A 26,296-nucleotide genomic window follows, 5' to 3' on the forward strand; every position below is an offset into this window, starting at 1 on the left:
TTGTATGTCTTCTTCTTATATTGAGAAGAGGCTTTACCAAGAATGTTTCTAGTTATATTAGTGAGAGAATAACAGGGAGAGTGATTGTCTGAATAGACTAGTTTCCCTCCATTGTTTCTAGTGTCAAGCCTTGCCTATGCATGGAGTGAAACATAAGAAAACAATGGGGGTCATTTATAGTCAATGACTAACTGTTAGAGCATGGGGAAAACCAAACATAATATCTTTGTGCCTTTAGGTTTTCAGGATGACAGCAATCTGTTAATCATTCTGAAACCTGCGTACATTAGATAGAATTGTATCAACCACGCTGAATATCAAAAAGCTTGCTAATACATGGAAAAGTGTTAAGGTAACAATACACTCATTATTTGAGACAAAGTGGTCAAAAGACTGTATAGTATAGTGGAGAAAAAGCAACATGCAGGAAGAAAAAGAGGATGGAAAAGGGAATCAAGAAAATCAGGCCTGGGGTGAGCACTTCCTCAAAAATGAGGTATCCGGACATTTTATTACCAGATAAATGTTGTCATCTATCATGGCGCCTGCTTGTGCATGCTAGGCAGCAATTCTTCCTGTCCACTGTCCCCCCTGACTTTATATTCCTTGTTGGGAGTAAGCAGGGCCCTGCTTGGCCAGCCACCTGACCTGAGGCTTTGTCAGCCTCAGTGACACAGCTCTGTCAGCCACCCTCAGTGTGGCTGCAGCTAGCCTGCCTCCTGTAGAGTAGCGCATAGCAGTGGAGTACACAGAGTACCCGGAAACCGGCCAGCTCCTGTCCGTAATGGTTAGACTTCATGTGGTTTCCTTCTCTGCCATTACAGCTTGGTTCAGTTTCAGCCAGAGATCTTGAGGAATGTGGGTATGGCATACTTGAAATGGCCCTGGATATAGAAGATTTCAAGAATGTACAAATAATTTACAAGACTATCTTAGAAATGTTTAATCCATAAATTCTTTTTCTAAAATGCATGCTATGTTAAGTCATGTGTAGATACTAGATTATACATGTTTAGTTTGAATAGCTCTCTTTCTATTTCTCTTCATGTACCACAATACATTCAAGACTGAAGATTTTAAACAAGGCATCTGCAAAAAAAGATTCAATGTAAAAGAGGCCATGGCCAGATTACTTTTATATTTTATTTATGATGAATATGAATGTAACAGGGAGGCAATGGTCTCTTGCAAGCCTCTGCACATATTTGAAGCGTGAGAGCGGTCAGTGAAAACGAGTTATGATGTGAACAATGAACAAGCACAAAATGAAACAGTAGCACGGCCCCTATCCTCCACATAGATTGTTTTACTTCAGCTTGAATGTGTTCAAGGTGGCGTTGTGTCTACCAGTGCCTTTTTCTGCATGACTGGAGACCATTACCAAGTGGTTATATTAAATGATGGCATGGAAAACATCACTGTGCTTGAGTTTGAATGCAGAAGGTAATACAATGGATTGCAGCTACCCAGACAAAGAAAGAGAGTGCTGGTTATGCCTGTCAACCCCAGTCATTATGGCCTGCTGGATGTCCCTGCACCTGGAGAGATGTCAGTTTGTCCTCTGTGATTTGTCTGCCTGTCTGTTTTCCTCTGCCTAATGGAGAGAAGAAGTGGCGTAAAGAAGCAATGTCAGCCCCAGAATTGAAAACAATCCATGCAGGGTCTTCATGGGTCTTGCAATTGAGTAGGAAGTGTTAGATTCTCACAAGGAGCCAAAATTACGGCAGGAAGCCAATCTTCCGAGGCACAGTGCTAAGTTATGGGTGTGGGTGTTTTTTTCCTCTTTAGATTTGTATCGTGAAATAAAAACAAATCTTTTTGAAAAACTAAATTAAATCATGGTGGTCTAAAGAATGCAAGCTTGAAATCAGTGCTGGGAATGTAAACACTGTAGGAAACTATTATACACTTTGAATTGTTGCCATACTGTACAACATTTCAACCAGAAAAACCCACAATTACCTTGAGAGTAAGATAAGACATTGTGGTGCATTAGCTAAGAAGTTGGTCAGGTTGAATGAAATCAATAGTATAGTCTTGTCTCACTAAGCTATTATATTACTACTGATTTTCTTTAACCATCAAAAACTTGACCATGAACAGATAACTGCCAAGGGAGGGCTAATCCTCAAGCTTGGATAATTGCCAAACACAAAATTCAATCAACTCTCCTTCCCCCAAGGATATTTCTTCTACTGAAGTACTCTCTGCCTATAAAAAAAATCCTGTTTTATTCAGACAGGGACCAACCTTGAGTCTCTCCTTCTCTGTGCAGTGATTTCTAATCATCACTCAATGGGGGATTAGAGACATTTTGAGTGCTCCCTCAAAGTGAGAAATGAGTCTGTGGCTGTCATAGCTATGCCTGCGTATGAGAAATGACTATGCCAACTGTTCCAGCTACACTGCTCTACTAGAAACACTAGTTGCAGGCCAATGCCAGTTTGGTTTCCATGTTGACTTTGGAGGAGGACGAGAGAGAGACAGACTTCCAAGGCTGTCTGTCAAACATTGGAGGTTTACCTTGGGCTGTGACCAAATGCTCTTACAACCCACTGATCAGTGAGCTAATGGAAAACCATAACAATAGCAGCATGGCATTAAATGCATCATGTTTTGCTGGCATTTTCTGCAAGGATACTTTTACATGTATATGTGTTGATCTGTGTGGATTTAATATGGCTAGCAGGTAGACAACAGGCACAAAGAAACTATGAAGCTGTAATTGCCTGTAAATTAGACCACATGCATATAAGACAGAGGAGTGAGAGACAGTAGACAGGGAAAAAAGCCTAAAGCAGGAGGAGAAATGTAGCAAGGGAACATTGAAATATGTTTAATTTGCTTCAGCCCATCCTTCTTTCATTCTATGAAGAAGCAGCATTCAGGGCACACTCAGTTAAAGCAGGAGGAGCCAAAGCTTAAGCAATCAAACAATGTTTAGCATGGAGGAAAATTAGGTTCCCTTGCTGTCTGCTTTTAGTTCAGTCCCAGTCTGTTCAAATATGTTACCCTGAAGCTCATGCCTCATCCCTTCACTGATCTGCTCTATATCAGGAGCCCCGCTGTTTGAACTAATGGTGAAAGTAATCAAATGTTGGGCGTTTTAGCCTGAGGCAAGAGAAAGGTCTGTTGTGCACAAGCTGAGATAATGGATTTGCATTTCCCTAATGTTAGTAACTGGCCCATGAGAGAGAGGAAGTATGTGATGAGTCTTCTCAGTGACTCAGTTTTTACAGCATTTCTTTAGTAATACAAGGAAATAGAGCAGAGTGAAACAGAATTTATCAAATATCACTTTGCACTCTTTTTGCTGTTCGCGGTCCTCATCCACCTATCACTATCAGTTTTCCACACTCTGCAGTCTCTGACTCTGTACCAGCCGGCTTTGGTCCAGTCTGCCTTGCTCATCTGGTATCACAGTCCAGACCATGTCACTGGAGGTCAGACAACGTTCAATGTAAAAGCCTAGTAGGTGTACAAGGTCAAAACCTTTCAGACTGACCGTGAGAGAAATCAAAACCCCAGAATAACAACATACAATACACACATCTGTTTTTATAAACATCACAACAAGGTATTCTGTCTCTTGAAGCACCCTCAATAACCTTTTTTGAGGTAGAAATGTCAGTATATGATATAGTAACAATACTAGTGTCCTTCTGGGAACTGGTAGATTAAAAAACACCTGTCAGTGAGAGCTAGACCATGTTGGAATATTAACACATTGGTGATGACCCCAGCTGCTATCAGTCTGAAGTTTTCCTTGCGTCTCTGCTGAGATCCACTGACAACACTTCACATCATCACTTGGGCTAAAACAGAAGCTTGTGGTGCGTTGCAATGGGAAGCAGATGTGGTCACTAGAAACCGTGGACTTTTTTCAAGGAGCTGCATCTGTAAAAAGAAAAGTGAGGATGTGACCTGCTCAAAAGCTCAATGCCCCTGATGTGACATCAAGACTGAGTGTGTAGCGATTCCATCTTGTGAAACATAATTAATTAAAAAATGAGAAAGGAATTCTTCAAATTACTTTGGTTTTGTCACGGCTCCATAGCTAAGGAGACACTCGTTCGCAAGTTTATACATTTGAGCTTTGCAGAAAGGTGTCATTATTTTGCACCCTCCTCATCGCTGCAGAGTGAATGATTGCTTAAACTATGCATACACACACTTGATCATTTGAAGTGCAAATTATGCCTGAGTAAAGAATTCAGTTTTCCATGGGAATACTGGGAATCAAGTAAATGACAGGAAATGAACCACCAGAAATGAGGTTAGATGGTGGGACAATAAAATGAGGTCCTGGTGATAACAAGGCTGCAGCTACAGGCAGGCCAGATGTTTTGGTGGTTTACTGTGCACCTCCTTTGGTCCATAGGTCTTGTCGTGGAAATGCATACTCAGTCATTAGTCTCTGATGGATGTCTGCTGGATGCAGAGCAACTTTTAACCACAAAGAGGGATTAAATTTGATTTTAACTGTAGAATGAAGGGATTGTTTTTAAGATTGCAAACTTCCCCACTACCCATTACACATTTATGACTTTTTTAAATGGCTCTGTGAACTGTTTTGGGAAAGGGGTAAAACAGCTGCAGGCTGTTTTTTAGTGGTTTTCCCTTAACTATCTAATGAACAGAAATATGTGAACGCCCATGCCTGCATCAAATAAGGGGCCTTAGCACCCTCTTGTGAAACAATTTTGCAGCACAAAATCATTGTAACCATCATGACTATAACTGAAAACATTGCCCAATGTGATTCATTGAGACTCATTATAATGTCTTCTTCGTCTCTATCTGTGTAGCTGGCAGGCCTGGGGTGGGACAGAGAACATGGCTGAACCACGGCGCGAGAGCACCAGCAGCCTGCAGAGGAAGAAACCCCCCTGGCTCAGACTGGACATTCCCACGGCTCAGATGTCACTAGACGAGCCACCCACTTTTGTTCAGGTGTTCTTTTTTTGCTCATCACCTTTGTCATTTTTGTCATGACTTGTTTTCACACTTTTCCTATGCATCCTTTCTTGTTTAGCCGGTGAAAAGGCAGGGGTTCCTCCGCAGTATCAGCATGCCAGTGGAGACCTCTCACCTTCAGTCCCCACCCCGCGACCTCTTTGACACCCGGCGGCCTGTCTTACAACGCCAATCATCCATCACTCAGACCATAAAGAGGTAAACACAACTAGCAATACACTGGATTTACAAATAATGTTTTGATATAAGTGGGTTGTAGCACGCTTCAAGATTAAAGTATGAAGACCTTGCACATTTTGCAGTTTGTAGGTTATGGAATGAAGTGCTACAGTATGTAGTGTAAGCAGCACATGCTTATATAAAATTAATGAGTTAAATGGAAGATTTTAGCAGCTTGTTCCCATGGCATGTAAATACATAACTTTTCAATTCAACTACAGTGTTTCTGCTCTTCTTACATTTTCCAAATTGCATGACTGTTTATCATCTATCTGTGCCTGGTAATAATTTTACTAATGTTGTAAATCTCATAAAAAAACAAGTCTTAAGTTAAAGTCTGCTAAGCTCTCTCTGCATGATGGCTACAGCACTGTCCAGCAGCATATTTCCTTCTCACTGCTTGTTGTCTTTTCTGTTTTCTTCTCTTCCTTCTGTCCCTTGTCACCTTCTGGCCCTGTTCTGCCTGGTCACAGCAGCAGAAGGGTGCACTTTGAGCGGATTAACACAGTTCCCATTAAGGGGCAGCGGGCTGCTCGCCGCAGCATCAGGAAACACCACTCTCTCTCCAGAACCCTGCTCAGGTACAGCAGGAAGTCCCTCACACGACTGCAAGTGTTTAGGGTTTAGCTTATAGATTACAATGATAATTCTGACATGGTTTTGCCAATGTTGCTTCAAAATTTAGATTGTTCTTCACTTTGTCACAGAAAGAAACATATGAAACACACATAAAAAGGTCGTCGGTTGCAGCTGTGAGTCATTTCATCACCACAAAGATTTATTTTTAAAGGAGTCAAAAGAAGACCTGAAACTAAAAGCAATAATGTTCCTGTTAAACTCAGAAAGCTGCGGTCATGACCCAGCAAGGCAGTGAGAAGGCAGTGAGCTGTTTGACACATCTGTCAAACACCATTCATCACAAGAAGTTGTTGCATCTGAGTATACTTGTTAAGGGGCCAGTGTTTAATGCTGACATGCGAGGTCTGAAGGCTTCTTTAGTGGACACTGATAAGATAGGTATGGGCCATGTTTAATCATATTCATAGAAACTAAGGTTACCGAGGGCATGCCCACTGCTGCAAAGAAAAGCACACATATGCTAGAATATTAGCTACTATCACAGGTTCAATCTTGCCACTGACGCATATTTTAAGAGCAGAGAACCAGACAACCAGCAAAATGTATTTACTGAAAGAAAGAGTGAGCTGAACTAGTGCGAAATAGATTGTAATTGAACTTCACTGAATAATCACTTTGCAGCTGGTAATTAGTGTAGAAACAGCTAGCTTCTCTGAACTTTCCTTTGAAGAATTTTTCCACTTCCACTTCCTGCCCTCAGGGTGCAGTAACATTGTTTGCTCTGTTACTTATTAGGCTTCAACTTCAACAATGTGATTGCAAGAGTAGGACCTGAGTGAAATCTAAAAAAACACAGTTCTTTGTAGTTCTCTGTCTTTTTGTGTCAGTTAATAACAGGAAAACCTAGAATAAGTTGGATTTTATTTGCAGCTTTAGAATCCAGTAAATCCCTCTCTTGTTCAATTTTTCTTTGGACATGTAGACTTTGTCTATCTCCAATGTGCATTTGGTGTGTGTGTGTGTGTGTGTGTGTGTGTGTGTGTGCGCGTGCTCGTGTGCGTGCGTGCGTGCGTTCACCTGGCTGCCTGTCTTTCCCAGTGTGCCTGGACACAAACATGCCCAGGCCTGTTCCCTCTACTGTGACTATTTATTGCGCTTTAGTGAAGTGCAGTTTTATCAGTTTGACACATTTGCCGACCTATTTCTTCTTATGGAGGCCTCTTAAGTGGGTCATCAATGAGTGCATCTACATCTCAACTTTCACCTAACCAAATAGCATTTAATTTCTTTGGGAGAAATAAAAAATGTTTGTGCGTTTGGCAAACCAGAGCTTATATCAATGTTTGTTAGGGGAACAGCGGACTGGTTTGGGGTCAGTAAGGATGGAGATGCTACCCAGAAATGGCAGAGGAAAAGCTTGCGCCACTGCAGTCTGCGCTATGGAAAGCTGAAACCACAGGTGATCCGAGAGATGGATCTGCCCAGCCAGGACAACATCTCTTTAACAAGCACGGAGACTCCGCCTCCTCTCTATGTCCCTTCTTCACAATATGGCATGCAAAAGGTAAAGGAATGTATGGGTTGCTAATTTTAATCCATATTTTTAATGACAAATTGTAATGCAGATTGTGGACAATCATTTACTTTAACCTAAAGAAATTACAGATTGATGTTTCTGAATATATCAACTGGGACATCAACTATGCACAGAGGTGCATTATGACCAAAAATTCCCCTTACTTTGAGTAATAGTAAAATATGGCTGTCTCTTGATAATTCATACAGTTCGGGTTTTTATAACTTCCACTTATTAAACCCATTGGTTTTCAGATTGTGGACCCATTGGCGCGAGGACGAGCCTTCCGTATGGTGGAGGAGGTGGATGGCTTCAGTGTGCCTCAAACCCCCATCACCCCTGGAGCCGCCTCGCTTTGTTCCTTCACCAGCTCCCGCTCAGGTCTCAACCGACTGCCTCGTCGACGTAAGAGGGAGTCTGTGGCAAAGATGAGCTTTAGGGCTGCAGCAGCGTTAGTCAAGGTGAGTGATAGGGATGAGATGCACTAAACAGATTAAATACACATATGCATGCAATGCTTGCAAAAATAACCTGATAAATAAACAGAAAAAGACGTTTATTAAAACATCGTACTTTATTGGACATTATTGGTACTGTATTACTTTGTAAATGACTGTGATGGAAAGATTATAGGTGTGTGTGTGTGTGTGTGTGTGTGTGTGTGTGTGTGTGCGCGCTTGCGTGCATGCAATTCTTAGGGGCGTTCAATACGAGAGAGCACTACTTTAAGACGGACCCAAAGACGCAGTTTCACCCCCGCCAGCTTCATGGAAGAGGACATGGTGGACTTTCCTGATGAACTAGACACATCTTTCTTTGCCAGAGTAAGACAGTAAAAACAACCATGTTGTCATGTTGTCGTTACTGTGTAACCATTTTTATTTATAAAAATAACAATAATAATAATAGAATAATAATTCTCATTTTGAAAACGGCTGGTATGCTTTTCTATTTTTATTGCCACAATGTTCTTCCTAGGATATTTTAATGCAGGAAGAGTTGTCCACGTACACAGATGAGGTGTTTGAGTCACCGTCTGAGGCGTCCATGAAAGAGGTAGAGCCCAGCAGCAAGAAGGATGAGACGGAGCTGACAGGGAGTGCTCTAGATAAGACAGAGTTGGAGAGAAGTCATCTCATGCTGTAAGTTACTCTAGTATGGCCATGTGTTAGTTGTTCAGGCTATGCAGATACCAACATTTTTTAAATAAAGACAATTGATGTTACAGGAAAACAGTTTTCTTTACGAGATTTGCACATATTGTCAAATATGTGTCACCATTGAAAGTGCTCTAAGGGATGTCACGCGTGTTTTAGGCTACAACATTTGTTGTCATATACAGCAAACATCTCCTCACTATCTACGAGCTGCCTGTCCCCAGAACACACTGTAAAAAAACGCGGTCTCTGTAGACTGCCCAGGGTCTACGAACGGCACCAATAACAAACTGTGCCCACCTGCACCATGAAGCACACACAAAATGTCTTCCAGCATTCCAGCCAATAACTGACAAGAAGGATTTGGGGCTGGGGATGGGGGGTTAGTGTGCGAAAGCACAGAAGGGAAGGGGAGGGGAGGGAATGAGGAGGAGGCAGGGGCCAGCTAGTCTTGTTTTGGTTGAAAATACTAGAAGTAATGTCACCTAACATCACTTAGCGCACCTTTAATGGACGATGTGAGAAAATATACATTATGTATATGTAACAGGATGCACTGAGCAAACTCAAAAAGATGAATATTATTGATCCCGTTGGTGATTTAGCCAAATGATGCCCCTAAACCCTTAAAAGTAATCAAGCGTTGTCTATCAACTGTTCCAGACCTTTGGAGCGAGGGTGGCGTAAAGCCAAAGAAGGAACTCCAGGTCCACCAAAGGTGCCCTTGCGGCAGGAGGTGGTGAGTGTTACCGGACAGCGAAGGGGTCAGCGCATCGTTGTACCTGTCAAGAAGCTTTTTGCTCGAGAGAAGAGGCCTTATGGATTGGGCATGGTAGGGAAGCTCACAAACCGAACCTACCGCAAGCGCATTGACAGCTACGTGAAGAGGCAAATAGAGGACATGGATGATCATAGGTACTGCACCTCTCCACATATCTGACTAATGAGCACACTTTCTCTCTGCTTTCCTCAGTGGATGACAGTGATGGATGATGAGTGCTGCTGTACTTTGAAATACATACTCTCTATTTCCTCTAGACCTTTTTTTACATACTGGATCACTGTTGTCCATTTGCTCATCACTATCCTGGCTGTGTGCATCTATGGTATTGCACCAGTGGGCTTTTCCCAGCATGAGACAGTTGATTCTGTGAGTAACAGCTCAGTTGTGATGATTTGTCACCACACAATATTTTAATCTCATTATGACTGCTTTCATATTTATTGTACTTTTTGTGATTTTGATGTCTTCTGATGTAGGTTTTAAGAAACAAAGGTGTGTATGAAAATGTCAAGTTTGTGCAGCAGGAGAACTTTTGGATTGGGCCGGGGTCGGTGAGCATTCTTCTCTTGATAGAAGATCAAGAATACAGTATCAGCAATCATGTGTAAATGTCTTTAAATAAATACTACATTTTACATTTTCCCCTTATCTGTGCATTATTAGGAAGCTCTGATCCACTTGGGGGCCAAATTCTCTCCATGCATGCGGCAGGACAAACAGGTGCATGATCTTATTAGGGAAAAGAGAGCTATTGAACGCAACTCTGCCTGCTGTGTGCGTAACGATCGTTCCGGCTGCGTCCAAACCTCAGAGGAGGAATGCTCGGTATGTAAAATAAATAAATGTGTTCCTCAACCTTTTTAATTTAACTATAGATAGAAGCTGTGGGGACTTCTTACCCCTTCTTTTATGGTTTTATTTCTAGAGTACTCTAGCTGTGTGGGTAAAATGGCCGAGGCATTCCAGCACACCCCAGTTAAGTGGCAAAGACAGACAGTATGGCTCTGTGTGCCATCAGGATCCCAGGTAGATACACTAGTAGTTCCTTCATTGCAGAGTATTAAATGATACTGACTAGTAAATATAATGTGTATATATTGTTTGTCTCATTACAGGATCTGTCTGGAGCCCGCCTCAGGATCACCTCATGAATGGCCTGATGACATCAGCAAGTGGCCAGTGAGTACAATGTAGCAAGGGGGTGTAGCAGAATTGTAAAACTTAGTTAGAGTCAATACTGCACTGTTTAGTTATCAATAGAACTCTCGGATACATGAATATACATTACATATATATTCATTAATGTTTTGGTATATAACTCAAAATGTTATATATATTTTCTTTTTTTTAAAGTTTTTTTTTTAATTTGGGAATGATGTCACATTTTGGCACTAATGAAGATTTAAAACTTAAAATCGCTCCAACAAAAAAACTGCTTTGGCTTTCAGATTTGTACAAGGTACAACACAGGGAACCACACCAACCTGCCTCATATAGACTGTACCATTACAGGCAGACCCTGCTGCATTGGAACCAAAGGGAGGTGAGGAGGGCTAAACCTATGACAAACATTTATCCTGTACTAAAAAACATGATATATGACTAGTTGACTAATTTAGTAAATGCTGCTTGTTTTCTTAAAGGTGTGAAATCACATCCCGGGAATATTGTGACTTCATGAAAGGCTACTTTCATGAGGAGGCTACTCTCTGCTCTCAAGTAAGCAACTTTCTCCTCAATATACACAAATTAAGCATTTGATTTTCTCATGGGGAAAAAAGGAGAGAAGCTTACTTACTGCTAAAAGTGCTAAACTTATTTTGCATTGCATCTGTTGCTAATATTAATCTGGTTTACTATTCTGTAAACTTCCTGAATACCAATATGAGTCTTTATTCATTAGCATTGTCATTATTGATCTTTGTCTTTGTTAATAGTATAATAGTATATGAATGAGGAGCATTAGTTAAGATGCTGTGCTATTTCCTTCTTCAGGTGCACTGCATGGACGATGTGTGTGGACTGTTGCCTTTTCTCAATCCAGAGATCCCAGATCAGTTTTACAGGCTCTGGCTCTCACTTTTCCTGCATGCTGGGTGAGTCAGTAGTGGTCAGCAAGTAGTTTTGCTTATGCTAAGATATGCCTGGCAAAAGAAACAGACAAAAAGTATAGATCATGTATTTGATGTGACAATTAAAAGTTATATTTAATTTGTTTTGTGTAGTTATTTTTTAAAGTCAGTTTCAAACATTAGTAGGATAATAAAGGGAAAAAACTCGCTATTTGTGTAAACTACCCAATAGTACAAATGAGAGAAAACCTTGCTAACCAGAAGCACAATTTAGCAGATAAGCTCAGCCTATCATCCAATAAATCAGTTGAATTTTGTCTCAGCCTGGCATACTCGATCAGTGTTTCAAATAATGTGTTTGCACCCAGCGCTGAGGAACGGGATGATTAAAAGATCAGAATCATAGTCAGGTTTATTGGCAAAATGTTCGGCACATACAAGGAAATTGATTGTGGCTGTGAGCAGCTCTTTGTGTTTTCATACTCGCATCACAACAAAACAGAAGCATAGAAAGCTAAAGAGACATTCAACAAATATGTAAAAGAGAAAACTGAGAACAACAAGAGCAGAAGAAAAAGCATACAGCACAGGTGAGCTTATTGGTGGTTAACTGGTTGTATTATAGAAGTGCAAGAGCGCATGGAATGTTGCAAATTGTCGGAATAAATGTTATATGGGTAGTCTAATAGAATAAAGTACTTCCATTTTCCTTTGATATGAGTGGCTAAATGAAGTTACTTTGGTACAATATAGTGAAGCAACTTATTAACTTATAGCTGGAGTTGCTCTCAATGTACGTATGTACTGTATGTCACAAATATGTTAAATATATGCAGAAGCATTATTTGCAGTCATGCACTGTACATTTAAGACTGATGGCACTACTTTGGTGTAGTTAAGACCTGTCAGTCTGTCAGCCAGCACAAAAAGCTGACCTCACTGTTGAAAGGAGTAGTGCTTCATCTTCATGCTGTCAGTTATCTGTCTCCTGGGTAATTAAACAAAGTGCTCTTGCTCCACAAAGTCATTAAGCTTTAATGCGATAGAGACCGATTTTGTTGATGGGCAAAGTCATTGGTCTGCTGAGGGGTTTACCTCCTTTACACAGAGGAATTATCTTCCCAACACGTGCAGCTTTTTTTCCCCACACACACACACACATACACACACACACACACCTCACATGGCACACACATGAGCACTATGTCCATTTCCATTCCCCTAGGATCCTTCACTGCCTGGTGTCAGTGGCTTTCCAGATGACCATCCTGAGGGACCTGGAGAAGCTGGCGGGCTGGCTGCGCATCTCAATCATTTACATTCTCAGTGGCATCACTGGCAACTTAGCTTCAGCCATCTTTTTGCCCTATAGAGCAGAGGTGATCACCAGTCTAACACCCACAAAATAGCAATGCAGAACAGTGCATTTATAAGTCATGTTATGTGTTGAAGATTTCCCATTTGAACTACCATATAGTGTAAATAACTTTTAAATTAAGTAATAAATGTTTGTTTTTGTAGGCTTACGCCCCTCTCTCTGCTGTCTTTGTGTCAGGTGGGCCCAGCCGGCTCTCAATTTGGGATCCTGGCCTGCTTGTTCGTGGAGTTGTTTCAGAGCTGGCAGATCCTTGCCCAGCCCTGGAGGGCCTTTACCAAGCTGCTCTGTGTGGTGCTCTTCCTATTTGCCTTTGGGCTGTTACCCTGGATTGACAATTTTGCCCACATTTCTGGCTTCATTTCTGGCTTCTTCTTGTCCTTCGCCTTCTTACCCTACATCAGCTTTGGCCGCATGGACCTCTACCGCAAACGCTGTCAGATTATCGTCTTCATGCTGGTGTTTGTCGGGCTCTTTTCGGGCCTTGTGGTGCTTTTCTATGTATACCCAATCAAGTGTGAATGGTGCGAGTTGCTCACCTGCATCCCCTTCACAGACAAATTCTGCGAGAAGTACGACCTCAACGCTCACCTCCACTGAAGTGTGGACAGTGTGAGCACAACAGGATGACATCAGTTCAAACGATGCCAGTCTGTCTCCACTCTGCCTCTGTGTGACTTGGGGACTGCCCCTTTCTCTGTGAACAATGACAATATACTTGTGTTTTTTTACTCTGTCACTATGAATACCTATGCCACTCATCTTAAACACTTCCTTTAATCACCTTCCTGTTACCGGTAGTCATTGTCACTCCTTCACTGTGCATTGAAACAAAAGTACTTCTGAACCTTATCAAAATTCCCAGCTGCCCTTAACATATAAGGCAGGAATTAGAGCCAGCACTGGTACAGAGAGGATTTGTTTCTTACATTCACACTCAAAACATAGGTTTTATTATTCAGGCAACCTCATACAGAAGCAGGGACAAAAATCCAATAGTGATACCGTTGGTGCCTTGTTGATAAATGTACCAACTACTGCCATATTTTTGTTACATTATGCTGAGCACTTGAATGTTTTATTTTATTTGTTTATTGCTTCTTAAGAAAGTGATGATTGTTTTGAACATGGTAGTGTTTTAGCTACCTGTCTACTCACATGTAACTGAAAACAACAGTAAAAAAAATCTACAAATGAAAGTGGTCTGTGACTTTCTCTCAATTACCAGAAAAAGCCAGTTGAATGTTTTATAGTTTATTCAAATTATGCAACAAAGAAACAGCAAATATCTGTTCCAAATATTAAATTGACAATCCAAGTTAAAAACGCTTGGATGCTGTTGGCTGCATCATTAGTATGTACAAACTTGAATTCATCACACCTTTTGATTTATATGGTTTACAAAAATAGAATAGTATTTACATCACAACTCTAGATGTAATAATCAAAATTTACAATTATATAATATTACAATCAATTGTGAGTGATTTGACAAAAAACAATTACAAAGAAACAACATAAGCTCAAAAAGCCAATATTCTTATAGTGACCCAGATAATAATTTGATGTCTGATAAGTCAATACAACTGCAAAACCACTGGTTCTTCTTTTTGCATGAATCCACTCTGTTCCCCTCTGTCCTCACACAGTGGGATACTGTGTGGTGCTGACATTAGGAGGTCTAAGACCTTGTTGCCTACACGGAATTCAGTCCCCTGGTGCATACTGGCCCTCCGCCTCTATCTGCCCCTTTGTTGGCTCTGTTTTGTTAATCTTACGTCAGCTGCCCTGAGTCCATGTTAGAGGTGAGTAAGTGGAGTAGAATGGGGCAGGGGTTCATGGACTAGCAGCCGCTGTTCCGCCGTGAATACACCTGCCCATTGAGCGTGTACTCCATCTCTTGGAATTGCATGTTGGGTATGGAGATGGCTGATGCTCCTTTCTCCTTAAAGCCGGCCTTAAGGTAGAAGGGCACCAGAAAGTCCTCGCAAATCAGCAGAGCTCGGCGAAGGCCCAGCACACAGCGCAGGTACTGCAAATAGCGCCACAAGAGGATGGAGCCCTTGCCTTGCTGGCGACAGTGACGGTGCACTGACAGAACATGGATGTGTACAGTGGGGTTGCCTGGGATATGCTGAGTCATTGCCTCCTGGAGAAAAGGGGTTACATAGAGGAAAGAGTTTATTCAATAATCCAAGAGCCCAAATTCACATGCATCTGAGTTTGTCAAAATCATTAATTTGCATGGAAAAGCAAGGTTGTGTCACATTGAATTCTTTTCAAAAATGTTTCCATACCTGTGAAAGCCTCTCCTTGTCCCAGCCAGAGCCAATAATGAAAGCTACCAGCTGTCCCTCCTCAAACCAACCCAACGACAGCTCAGGGCACTGACCCAGGAAGTTAAGCACTTCTTTCAGGGTAAGTGGACACTCTCCAGACACAGAGACAAATGCTGGGGGGACAAAAGAACCAGTTTGTTGACTTGGTACTGGGAGTACTGATCATGAAGATCAGGAAAAGACTACAGGATGAAAGGAAGGTGTTCTCTTTCAAGGTAAAATTTGCACTAGGACAATAATGAACGTTACATGTCCTTTAGCTGATGCTTTTATTATATGATCAGAAGTATACTGTTGTCAAATACATATAGAAAGTCAGCCAAGTTGTTCAGGTCAGTTATACGTATGCAGACACTTGACTTACCTTCTCTTTCAATCTCAAACACACTCACGGCATCCTGTGGCGTGAGGTTTCTGAACTCGCTAGCAGGGAGTGTGTGTCGTCTCTGTCGCAGAGGGTTAACCACGCTGACAGGCGTCTTCAGAAAGAAGGGCTTGAGGACTGTTGAGCCACTGACCTGCTGTGTCATGATGCCTCAATAATTAAAAACAGAAAGTTATGATTAGTTGAGGATTCTTTTATCTGTTTTTTTTTCCCTTCTAACCTTTTGCAAAATAAATGCAATACTGATACTATAAATAATGCAGTCAAAGTAAATCAAACCCTGCCAACACAGCTTTCTGTGTTCTCTGTTTGTCTAACAGCGCTAACTGTAATGTAACTCAGTTGGCAAGATGCTGTCCTTCTTGTCTCTCCTGCAGTCTCCTCCCTTTCTTCCTCTCTGATCTCATACTGTAAAGTGGTTGTCTAAAAGTAGGATAGCTGTCTCTGCACGTGTCGCCCAAGTCTCTAAATCCCCTGCTTTTAAATGACACACACATGTCACATCAACAACAACATCCCAGTTCAGAGCGAGACAACTCTGTAGTTGCAGCTTTTCATTGTGCATATTTTAATACAACACTAATTTTGATTAACAGCAGCTGAGGGTGTATACAGCAGCCATTTGTATATTTCTCACACTTTCATCATACGAGAAAATTAGAGAAAATCTTTGGTATTTTAAAAATTCACTGTGTGATTATTATCTTGTTGTGACGATGAGTTTTTATGGTAGATTGCATGATAATTAGGCAGATTAGTTATACCACTATTAACCTTCAACGGAAATAAGCCGTTGAGATGTGATGACTGATTAGGATTAGTTTTTACCTGGCACATGTATATTGGCACATGTGCTTACTGTACACAGGTATAAGCGGTAGTATATCACGTGTATGTGGGCTAATTAAATCGTACTGAGTGAGGGCAGAGATTTGTTTGGATTGCTGTTGGGGTGACTGAGGTTTAGCATAGATTAATTAAATAAGAGAGCACTTGCTGTGACCGGACTGATGTAACCCCGTATTTGACTTCCAACACACAAAAGAGTAGACAAGTTCTTTGAAATTCAGTATGATTTACTTTATTATGGAAAGATAATCCTGAAGATCTACTGTATATCTTAAAGTCTCGTTCAAATATTTTGCTTCAGTTTATTATGACTGTGCAATAATAGTTTTAAACAGTATTGTATAGTATTGTTTCACCCCACTGCTTCCTTTTGGCCTTCACTACAGTGATGTGAGATCTCCTACGCCATCTGAATAGCTGGCCAACCAGAAACAAGAGCATCTCTGCCCATGAGATCATCAGATGTTGGAGGGAAGTACATACAGTACTACACAGCTGTCCAAAGATGAAATCACCCTTTCTGACCTGCAACTCCGTCAGTCTGTCCGTCAGTACTAATACTTTCCATGTCATTTTTTTATTAATTGCCATACTATGACTTTTTATCATGTTTTATGAAATACTCTATGACTTTTTATAGTAGTTTACTATGACTTCTTATGACATATTATCCCATAACTTTTAAGTGTAATTTGTTTTAGGACATACTGTAATTTCTCTTTTTATGAAATTTTTCTGACTTACTATACAATTACTTTTTGTGTTAAGTTTTATTACATATTATACTATAGTCTTGCTTTGCCAGACCATCCTTCAAGGCATTGCAAAGGAGGGTCTGGCGAGACCACATAGCATTACGGGATGGGAGAAAAACTTGCTTTGGTTTATTGGCATTTCTTTAACCCACTTATAATCGTCATGGGTCACTAAGATCTGGACGGAGCCACTGCAAAATAGCATAGGAAAGGAACTTGTTTTGGTGGAACATGTACGTTAGTCCAGCTAGGTGTCTCAATTTACCAAGCCAGTTAACCATAGTCCTCATAAATCTATCAGAGTTTAAAATTCCAACACAAAGAAAGTAGAAAGAAACAGACATTGGCAAAAAGACATGTATCTGGCGAAATTTCCTGCCGCACTGGAGCAATACCAGAAGTGGAGTGTTGTGGATATAGACTAATTATTCTATGCTTTTGTGACATACTATACTATGTCTTTTATAAGCATTTTTTTACGACATACTGTACTCTTTTTATGACATTTCTATGACATTTTTGACATTTTCTTTTCGACAAAGTATACCATAATTTTTATTGAACTTTTTTGAACTTTTATGACTTTTTTCAACATACTATACTATGACTTTTTTACCACTTTTATGAAATACTATGCTATGACTTCTTTGTGTCATGTTTTATGACATACTATACAACGACTTTTTGACACAATTTGATTTTTATGAATTTTGTATCACTTTTTCCGACATACTGTACTATGACTTTTTAACGCTTATTTTTCGACATACTATATATGACTTTTTATCACTTTTTACGACATACTGTTCAATGAGTTTTTTAATCACTTTTTTCAAAATACTATATATAATATAACATGACATACTATATTGTAACTTTTTTTACAAAAATCTTTCAAAATGTCATGGTACAGCATGTCAAAAAAAGTGGTAAAAACGTTGTAGTATACAATATCGAAAAAAGCCATAGTCTAGTATGTCAAAAAAGTGAGGAAGACATCACTGTATAGTATTTTTAAATAATTCCATTCAATTCAATTTTATAGTATTTATAGTATCAAATCATGACAAGAGTTATCTCAAGACACTTTACAGATAGAGTAAGTCTAGGCCACACTCTATAATTTACAAAAACCCAACAATTCTAGTAATTCCACCAAGAGAAAACCTTGGACAGACCCAGGATCACTTGGTATGTGGCGTCTGAAGGTGCCGGTTGTTGGTATGAACAGTGGCAATAATAGTCACAAAATAGATGATGGAACTATGACTGGAAATAGTAGTTACAGTAGTTAATGGCGTAGCAGGGCACTGCAGGGTATAGTGGCGTGTTGCAACTTGTCGCAGGGCACTGCAAGGCATAGCAGGACGTAGCAGGTCACTGGAAAGTGATAAAAACATCACACTTTTGTGTCAAAAAATAATTAAGATAAGATAATTAAGTTACTGTCAAAAGTAATAAAGACGTCATAGTGTAATATGTCAAAAAAAGGTCATAGTATAGTATGTTAAAAATGTTATATAAAAAGTCAAAGTATAGCATATAAAAAAAGTCATAGTATATAGAACATGGAATAGTTCGTTGAAAAAAGTCATAGTATAGTTTGTTGGCAAAAGTTGTAGTATAGTTCGTTGGAAATGTCATAGTATAAAATGTAAAAAAAGTTACATTAAAAGTCATGGTATACTGTATTGTGTTGATAAAATTGCCTGTAATGTTCAATTTGGGCAATAAAGTTCACAAAAAAAAAGTCACGGTATAGTATGTCGAAAAAAGTCATACTATAATATGTTGAAAAAATGATGAAAAGTCATAGTAAGGTATGTTGAAAAAGTGATAAAAATGTCAAAGTATAGTATGTTAGATAAAAGTGAAAAAGTCAAATTATAGTATACTGAAAAAAGTGATAAAAAGTCATAGAATAGTATGTCAAAAAAAGTCATAGTATTGTATGTTGAAAAATGTTATTTAAAAAGTCATAGTATAGTATGTTGAAAAAGTCATGTGATCGAAACGTCAAAGTCACATATAAAAAAAGTGAAAAAAGATGTACTTTTATAGTATGTCATATTATAGTACGTCATATTATAGTACGTCATATCATAGTTCGTCATATTAAAGTACGTCATATTATAATATTATATATGTCAAAAGAATTGATAAAAAAGTCATAGTATAGTATGTTAAAAAAAAGTCATTGCATTGCATGTTGAAAAATGTGATTAAATGTCATGGTATAGCATATCGAAAAAGTCATAGTATAGTATGTCGAAAAAAGTGATAAAGTCATAGAATAGTTTGTTGAGAAAAGTCATGGTATAGTTTGTTGGAAGAAGTCATAGTATAGTACGTCAAAAAAAGTCATAGTATTGTATGTTGGAAAATGGGATTAAAAAGTCATAGTATAGCATGTTGACAATAGTCATTGTACACTACATCAAAAAAGTGGTAAAAACGTCATAGTATAGCATGTCAAAAAAAAGTCATAGTATAGTATGTTGAAAAAAGTCATGGTATAGTATGTTGAAAAAAGTCATAGTACAGTATGTTGAAAAAGTCATACTATAGTATGTTGAAAAAAGTTATTAAAAAAGTCAAAGTACATTATGTCAAAAAAAGTGATACAAAATGTCATTTTTATCACGTTGAAAATGGTCAAAAAATCATACTATAGTTTGTTGGAAAAAGTCATAATGTAGTAAGTCAACAAAACTGATAAAAAAAGTCATATTATAGTATGTCGAAAAAAGTAATTGCATAAAAAAGTCATAGTATAGTATATCGAAAAAAGTCATAGTATAGGATGTTAAAAGTCATTTTCTAGTATATCGAAAAATGAATGAATATATATATTAATATTTAAATTAACATATTTAAAAAAAAAGTCATAGGCAAAGGATCTTAAAAAAAGGGATAAATTGTCATAGAATATTGTGTCGAAAAAGTCAGTAATACAGTTTGTCGACTAAAGTGATAAAAAGTCGTAGTATAGTCATAAAATAGTTTGTTGGCAAAAAAAAAAAATGTCGAAAAAACTCATTGTATTGTATGTTGAAAACAGTGATGAAAAAGTCATGAAATAGTATGTCAACAAAAAGTGATAAAAAGCCATAGTGGGCGTCCGGAGAGCTCAGTTGGTAGAGCAGGCGCCCATGTGTAGAGGTTTACTCTTCGACACAGTGGGCCTCTCTCTCCCCTTTCACTTCTTCAGCTGTCCTGTCATTAAAGGCCTAAAATGCCCCAAAAATAATCCTCAAAAAAAAAGCCATAGCATAGTATGTTGAAAAAAGTCATTGTATTGTATGTACTTTTTGACATATGGCTTTTTATCACTTTTTCTGACATACAATACTATAACTTTTTTCAGCATATACTATGACTCTTTCATCACTATTTCTGACATCAAAAGGATCAAATTCTATTTGTAATCATCATAAATACTATTCAATGTCTGCATTTAACAGATGACCTGGGATTGATCTGTCAACCTTGAGGTAGTGGGGCAACCATTTTACCTCCGGGGCACAAGCCCAGCATTTTTATGGCATACTATACTATGACTTTTAATGTAATTTTTACAACATACTATACCATGACTTTTTATGTCATGTTTTATGACATGCTATGTTGTGACTTTTTATGTCATGTTTTATGACATGCTATGTTGTGACTTTTTTTATGTAGTTATGACTTTTAATATCTACTTTCAAGACATTTTCCTGATTTACTTGTTTTGTTTAAAAATGTATATGTATGAAAGGGGAGAGTGTGGGGGAAGAAATGCAGGTCAGATTCGAACCCTGGACCTCTGCATAAAAAATAACCCTATAAATAAGGCTACCAGCTGAGCTACCCAGGGACCCCTATACAGTGACTAGTAATGTTATTCTTTACAACATACTATACTATAACTTGTAATGTCATTCTTTCTTTGGCTGAAAGAAAATTGAAAATTGGGATAATAAGATGGGACTTGACATTAATGGTGAAATTTTGGGTGTTCACTTGAACAATAAATTATACTCATTATCCTTTAGGCCCTACGTTCAAACTTAAGCCAAAGTCAATATTTTCACCATATACCATTATCCCAGGAGATATTGCAACATATAATTTGCAGAAAAATAAAGTATACCAGTCATTTTAGTAGTAACCAGGTATTATGATGGATTAGAAAAACGGTAGTACTGAATCTTTGTTCTTTATTGTTATACACATGCTGCTATACACACGAGGAAAGACAGTTATTAATTTTACAGAGAGTCACAAACCACCTACTGTGGAGTTATCCTGGATACCAGGTCAACAGTAGTCAGAACAGGATCAGGAAGGCACAGTGTCAAGTTGAAATGGCACAGAAAAGGAATGGGGAGATATAAAATAACCATGTTGCTTGAAAGCAGTGAGGTTCAAGCCTCAACAAATTCACATGCAAATGCTAGCCCAATTATTAAAATGCAATGTTTGCATTGTACTTGCATTGCATGTCATCCTTCCAATCAAACATATATTAAGACGATCAGCTTGAACCTTTGATTAAATGCATAATTGATACATGGTCATAACATAGTAAATGAACAGTACAATTTTATATTGCAATAACAATGACAAGATACATTTTTCCAGTAGCATGAAGTTTGTGATATAAAAAAAGGCTCTGTACATCAGAATCAAATATCCTGTCTATGGGCTGAAAAGTGTTGTATATTGTAGCATTTATAAGAATACTAATGTCCAATGCAACAAGCAGGCAGCCATATTAATTCAAGGCACAGAAATCTATATGCATGGCGCTACACATACAGGACCAAGTTATGTAAAGATTGCAGCTACGCAAACACCGGACCCCTTTTTTGCAGCTACATCACATAAGCAGACACTGGCATTGCAACAATAAGACATCTGCCACATCTACAACAACCACACTTACTGTGCCATACTGAGTCAACATACATGTAGCTGGAGCGTCTATGCTTGTTGCAGGCTTTAGCTATCTTTGAGTTTAGCTGTAAGGACGTAAATTGGTAGCTCTTATCGATTTTCCAAGTCTTAAATAACGTGCATGTTAACAGAATGTAGTTTCATTATTTTAATATGCAGGTATAGAATTATAATTTTGGAAGTAACTACACAGTATTCTAGTACAGTTACGATACATAGATATCACAACGTTAGAAATAATTAAAAAAAAGTGACATGTAGATGCTTAAGACTGAAGACAACTTCAACACATCATAAATCATTGTTATAAGGAATGGATTATAAACGATTTTGTCGGAGTGCAAAATCACTTCAAATAGACACACAGATATGTACATATGTAATATGTTTTCAAATTTCTGCTCATAACCCAAATCAACCTTACTGTAAAAATAAGTTCTCAAGTCATTGATGTATTTCACAGATGAATACAATATCTAAACACAAACTGTATTTATAAATTCTTCTCAATTTAGTGTTAAGCAATTGATAGAGTTAATTTAAAATAAGTGTGCTTAAAACCACCATGACAGGTAGTAAAAAATCTCTGGAATCCATATTACTAGACCACAACTCTGGTCACAAGACACACAACTGAACACCATCTGACAGTTCATGAAATGTTTTCAAAGCTGGGACAACAATATGTTTTTTTTTTGAACATCAGTCATAGAGTGAGGTACCAAGAACGTCTTTGCAGGAGTCAATTTTCTTTTCTAATTTCAGAGACGTTGATGGAATAAACAGAGTCCTCCCTTATCCTGGTGGACTTCCTTCAGAAGGAGAATTCCGGCCAGTTTTTATGTTAATCCTGATCGCTTGATCGAAATATGCGAGTACATTTGATTGAAAAAAAACGACCTGTTTTGGTGCAGGCAACACTGAGTATCTTTAGCTACGTGTACAAGCTTCCACTGAGCTAAAAAGACAGTTAACAGGGCAAGTTTTAGAGTGCCTTTGTGCCTCTTAACAGACACACAATGCAATTAATATGTCTGTACAACATGAACAGGGCCCTTACGTAACACGAAGATGCTTTTTCAACTCAGACATTGTCTTCATTCACCTACCCTGTTTTGTTCTTGCTGGTGGGTAGCTTGCCTGGTTAGCTGCTAGGTGCTAGCTGTTAGCTGCTATTGATAAGTGTGTTCAGCCAGGCTTTTGTGAAAATCATAACGCAACAGTTCCGTGTGTATTTTAGCTCATCCATTTTTGTGTGTAATCGATCTGGTGTTGGTGAGTATGAGGCTTGGCGGTGTTGATCTGTGTGGTAGTTCCCTTAGCCGGGCAGGTAGCATTCGTCCCTGCCTTCCTTGCCTCCCGCAGCCGAAAACAATCCCACGAGCGCCCGGTGGTGTGGTGGGTGTCCTCCATGCCTTCTCAGCGACAAATTGTAGTTTATTTCCCCCTCAAAAATAGGTAATTGAACACTGTAGTAGTTATGACCATATCAGTAACTGTGTAACTACATGGAATTACCTATTTTAGTTTTAGTTTGATGGTTGTCCAACCAGAGTTGGAAAGAATCAGACGGAGAAGTGCAACAGGCAGATGAAGCAACTTGCCCCGTTAACTGCCGTTTTAACTCAGTGGAAGCTTGTACACGTAGCTGCAGCTGTTGCCTGCATCAGTTCAGGTCGGGTTTTTTTTTAATCAAAAGTACTCACATATTTATAGCGATCAAGATTAAAATAAAAATTGGCCGGAATACTCCTTTAAGGGCCCTCGTTGGCTCTAATCACTGAAGCAGTAGACTAGACTGGAGGGTTAAAGGAATAGAGGGACTGGATGATCTTTGTAATGAGTAAATCTGACACTGGATCAGAGTCAGGGGTTGAGGTGCTCATCTTCCAAATGAAGGCTGCTCGTGGGACACAGGAGAGGCTGGCTGGAGCAGTTTGTGCTCTGACTTTTCAGGCTTTCTGTTGACTCTGATGAACCTGGAGAGGAAAAAGCAACAGATAAGCTACATGTCTCAAAGTTTCCAGTCAGACTTCACAAATTGTACAGACGTGTCATTCCTGATAAAATAGGACTATCACAGGAAATTCACTTGATAACACCCGCTAGATCTGTTTTTTTCCCCAACTGTGGTAGATAATGTTAGATCTATTTATGGAGAATAGGAGTCAGTAAGAGCAGTAAAGCTCGTACACAGAGAAGCAGACAGACAGGAAAACCTACATACCACAGTTATTCCTCCATACCAATAGAGCAGGAATCAGGACCAAGAGCTGCCCAAAGTGCAAGGGGACAGGACAGATGGGAACATAAAGAGTGTTAGGAAACAGAAGCACAGGAGCACACAGCTTAGATGCAAAAGCACAGGGTATCACAGTCACAAGTCCTGGATTTAAGAAGAGAAACATTAGAGAACCAGAACTATAAAGGAGTCAAAAATAAGCAAGAACCAGATGATTTTCTCTAAGCCGTCATCAGAAAGTAGAGGTCTATACTGTAAAAGATTCCATACACAGCACATGTTCTGCTTCTTTCCTTTTCATTCTTATTTGCAGGGTATTAAAGATTATTCTTCACACTCTAATATTTCTTCTCTGTTTCTGGTAGAGAATGTGTCACCTGGCAGAGACAAGTTGCCCGGTGGGTCGCTCTCTGTTTTGGTCAAGCTGCTGTGTTCACTGCTGCAGTCCTGTAGGATGTCTCCTCCAGAATGCATCCTGTCGTCTGGATCACCCAAGAGAGTACGTAAACGTCAATGAATCTAACTATCAAAGCCAACAAATCTTTTCCCAGTGTCACCTAATTAACTGTTCACTTAGAAAACTCACCGTCATCTGGCGACAGGGATTCTGCCACGTCCTCGGTTGCTGTGGCCTGGAAGAAAGATCTGGTAAAAGCTTTTGTTTGCAGCAGAGTTTAAATGTCAGGTAGTAAAGTAGCGGCTTACGTCAGTGGGGGCGGGGCTGCTGGACAGAAGTGTGTGAGGCTGAGCATCAGACATTTCAGACAACTTTTCCTCATCTTCTTCCTGGATGGGAGACGATGGAGACCTAAGGGTACTGGATTGGGGGACACGGCAAAAGATTAATGAATACAGAAAAAATACAAGTAGGAAAGGTAATTCAATCAACCACGGTTACCTACATTGAGTTATTTCACTATTATTATACATCTACCTTTTACAAGAAATGATAACGGCCTCAAGATATTGTAGACATTAAAATAAATTTAAAAAACAACTGGCTTTAGGCCAGCAGCATGAATAAGCTGCATTTTACAATTATGGCACAAATAAACTGTCCCATATGGAACAAAAATCTGCAGTAATTTAAAATGTGGACAATAATTGAACACCACATCCTTGTATGAAAAAGGTTACGGTGTAAATCTGATTACTGACCAAGCCTAATGTAAAGTGATGTTCGCAAATAATGTTATACACATACAAATATATTATCTAATTTCCTGTCCTAACATGATGTCTTACAGTTTTTATGTGCTTGTACGCATAAACATACCTGTCAGGTGACTTGCTGACTTTTCCTTTCTGCAGACTCCCATCACTTAAATGCTCTGGGGAGCTCAGCTGTCTGCTGTCACCACCCACACCCCCTGAGAAGTTGATTTCATCGTAGAGGGGTGCAGTTGGGATGGCAGGAGAAACTGATCGCAGACCATTCAAAGCCTCTAACAGTGAGATGGGTTCAAAGCCAGGAGGAACCGAGTCTGTGCTCTGCAAAGAGACATAGACAAGGACTTGGTAACAATGCACTGTTGATTGACAAAAGGATGCATATTCTTAACAAGCACTATAAAAAAGATTCAGCTATTTCATTCATAGATGGGCTTTTACCAGTTCAAGTGTCAGAGTCATAGCAATCAGTCTGTGCTAATATACAATATACATTTCCACCACATATTTGCCGGATAACATGCCTTACAATGCTACAATGGCATTATGAGAAACAATCAAAAAAAAGACTACAAAACTTAGATGTTTGACCATTGTTTTGTGTAGCAATAAGTAGACTTTTTGTGACTAATCCAACATTGCATTTACATCTCTGTTCTGCTGCTTAACAACGCCATTCAGCCGCCTTGTGCCTCGTTTACTTTAGGATCCTGGAAGCAACAAGGCTTTAACTTTGAAGCATCTTAAGGCAGATTATTACATGGAGATGTTGACTTAGCCACAGCATACCAACTTTCTGCTCAATAAAAGTTGGTATCAATCTAGATTACATTTTCCCTTTTTGACTTTTTTTATTAAGCTATGAGTTTGAAACAT

At 39.2% G+C, this 26,296-nt stretch overlaps 3 protein-coding genes across 7 annotated transcripts in view; 1 reads left to right on the forward strand and 2 right to left on the reverse strand.

The window, feature by feature from the left end:
* rhbdf1a (rhomboid 5 homolog 1a (Drosophila)) overlaps positions 1 to 13,934 on the forward strand; it is a 29,560-nt gene extending 15,626 nt beyond the window's left edge. The window contains exons 2-19 of one of the 3 annotated variants that reach the window (XM_032537694.1): positions 4,809 to 4,953; positions 5,036 to 5,175; positions 5,673 to 5,777; positions 7,126 to 7,339; positions 7,606 to 7,812; positions 8,050 to 8,175; positions 8,330 to 8,493; positions 9,172 to 9,423; positions 9,547 to 9,658; positions 9,769 to 9,843; positions 9,956 to 10,117; positions 10,218 to 10,318; positions 10,408 to 10,471; positions 10,741 to 10,835; positions 10,936 to 11,011; positions 11,288 to 11,388; positions 12,590 to 12,743; positions 12,920 to 13,934. In XM_032537694.1, coding sequence (XP_032393585.1) covers positions 4,837 to 4,953; positions 5,036 to 5,175; positions 5,673 to 5,777; positions 7,126 to 7,339; positions 7,606 to 7,812; positions 8,050 to 8,175; positions 8,330 to 8,493; positions 9,172 to 9,423; positions 9,547 to 9,658; positions 9,769 to 9,843; positions 9,956 to 10,117; positions 10,218 to 10,318; positions 10,408 to 10,471; positions 10,741 to 10,835; positions 10,936 to 11,011; positions 11,288 to 11,388; positions 12,590 to 12,743; positions 12,920 to 13,339 — 2,685 coding nt within the window. In that variant the 5' untranslated portion in view covers positions 4,809 to 4,836 and the 3' untranslated portion in view covers positions 13,340 to 13,934. Of the gene's footprint in view, positions 1 to 4,808; positions 4,954 to 5,035; positions 5,176 to 5,669; positions 5,778 to 7,125; positions 7,340 to 7,605; positions 7,813 to 8,049; positions 8,176 to 8,329; positions 8,494 to 9,171; positions 9,424 to 9,546; positions 9,659 to 9,768; positions 9,844 to 9,955; positions 10,118 to 10,217; positions 10,319 to 10,407; positions 10,472 to 10,740; positions 10,836 to 10,935; positions 11,012 to 11,287; positions 11,389 to 12,589; positions 12,744 to 12,919 lie in introns of all 3 variants that reach the window. The other 2 variants (XM_032537693.1, XM_032537695.1) reach the window with 2 other exon arrangements.
* Positions 13,935 to 13,981: 47 nt separating this feature from the next.
* aanat2 (arylalkylamine N-acetyltransferase 2) lies at positions 13,982 to 16,069 on the reverse strand. Of its 2 annotated transcripts, XM_032537698.1 has the most exons (5): positions 15,816 to 16,069; positions 15,752 to 15,763; positions 15,443 to 15,613; positions 15,037 to 15,191; positions 13,982 to 14,888 (listed from the first exon to the last, which is right to left on the reverse strand). In XM_032537698.1, exons 1-5 carry the CDS (start codon positions 15,958 to 15,960, stop codon positions 14,583 to 14,585), a joined length of 789 nt encoding a protein of 262 aa, XP_032393589.1. In that variant the 5' UTR covers positions 15,961 to 16,069; the 3' UTR covers positions 13,982 to 14,582. The 2 variants fall into 2 exon arrangements, with proteins under 2 accessions (XP_032393589.1, XP_032393588.1); XM_032537697.1 differs by having other exon boundaries at positions 15,443 to 16,058.
* A 7,691-nt stretch (positions 16,070 to 23,760) lies between these two features.
* mgrn1b (mahogunin, ring finger 1b) overlaps positions 23,761 to 26,296 on the reverse strand; it is a 7,845-nt gene continuing 5,309 nt past the window's right edge. The window contains exons 12-17 of one of the 2 annotated variants that reach the window (XM_032538234.1): positions 25,527 to 25,741; positions 24,956 to 25,067; positions 24,837 to 24,882; positions 24,628 to 24,732; positions 24,236 to 24,281; positions 23,761 to 23,987 (exon numbers count right to left, since the gene is read on the reverse strand). In XM_032538234.1, coding sequence (XP_032394125.1) covers positions 24,241 to 24,281; positions 24,628 to 24,732; positions 24,837 to 24,882; positions 24,956 to 25,067; positions 25,527 to 25,741 — 519 coding nt within the window. In that variant the 3' untranslated portion in view covers positions 23,761 to 23,987; positions 24,236 to 24,240. The remainder of the gene's footprint in view (positions 23,988 to 24,235; positions 24,282 to 24,627; positions 24,733 to 24,836; positions 24,883 to 24,955; positions 25,068 to 25,526; positions 25,742 to 26,296) is intronic. The other variant, XM_032538233.1, reaches the window with a different exon arrangement.

Source organism: Etheostoma spectabile, chromosome 15, assembly GCF_008692095.1.
Source record: "Etheostoma spectabile isolate EspeVRDwgs_2016 chromosome 15, UIUC_Espe_1.0, whole genome shotgun sequence".
In the NCBI taxonomy this organism is placed as follows: Eukaryota; Metazoa; Chordata; class Actinopteri; order Perciformes; family Percidae; genus Etheostoma; species Etheostoma spectabile.

Bases quoted from the DNA above. Each gene is read 5' to 3' on its own strand.
- aanat2 (XM_032537698.1), bottom strand. From the start codon at position 15,960: ATGTGTGTGTCATTTAAAAGCAGGGGATTTAGAGACTTGGGCGACACG. The intron at 15,192-15,442 runs GTAAGTCAAGTG...TTGTCCCCCCAG, and splicing joins GTTTGAGATTGAAAGAGAAG to CATTTGTCTCTGTGTCTGGA. The intron at 14,889-15,036 runs GTATGGAAACAT...CCTTTTCTCCAG, and splicing joins ACAAGGAGAGGCTTTCACAG to GAGGCAATGACTCAGCATAT.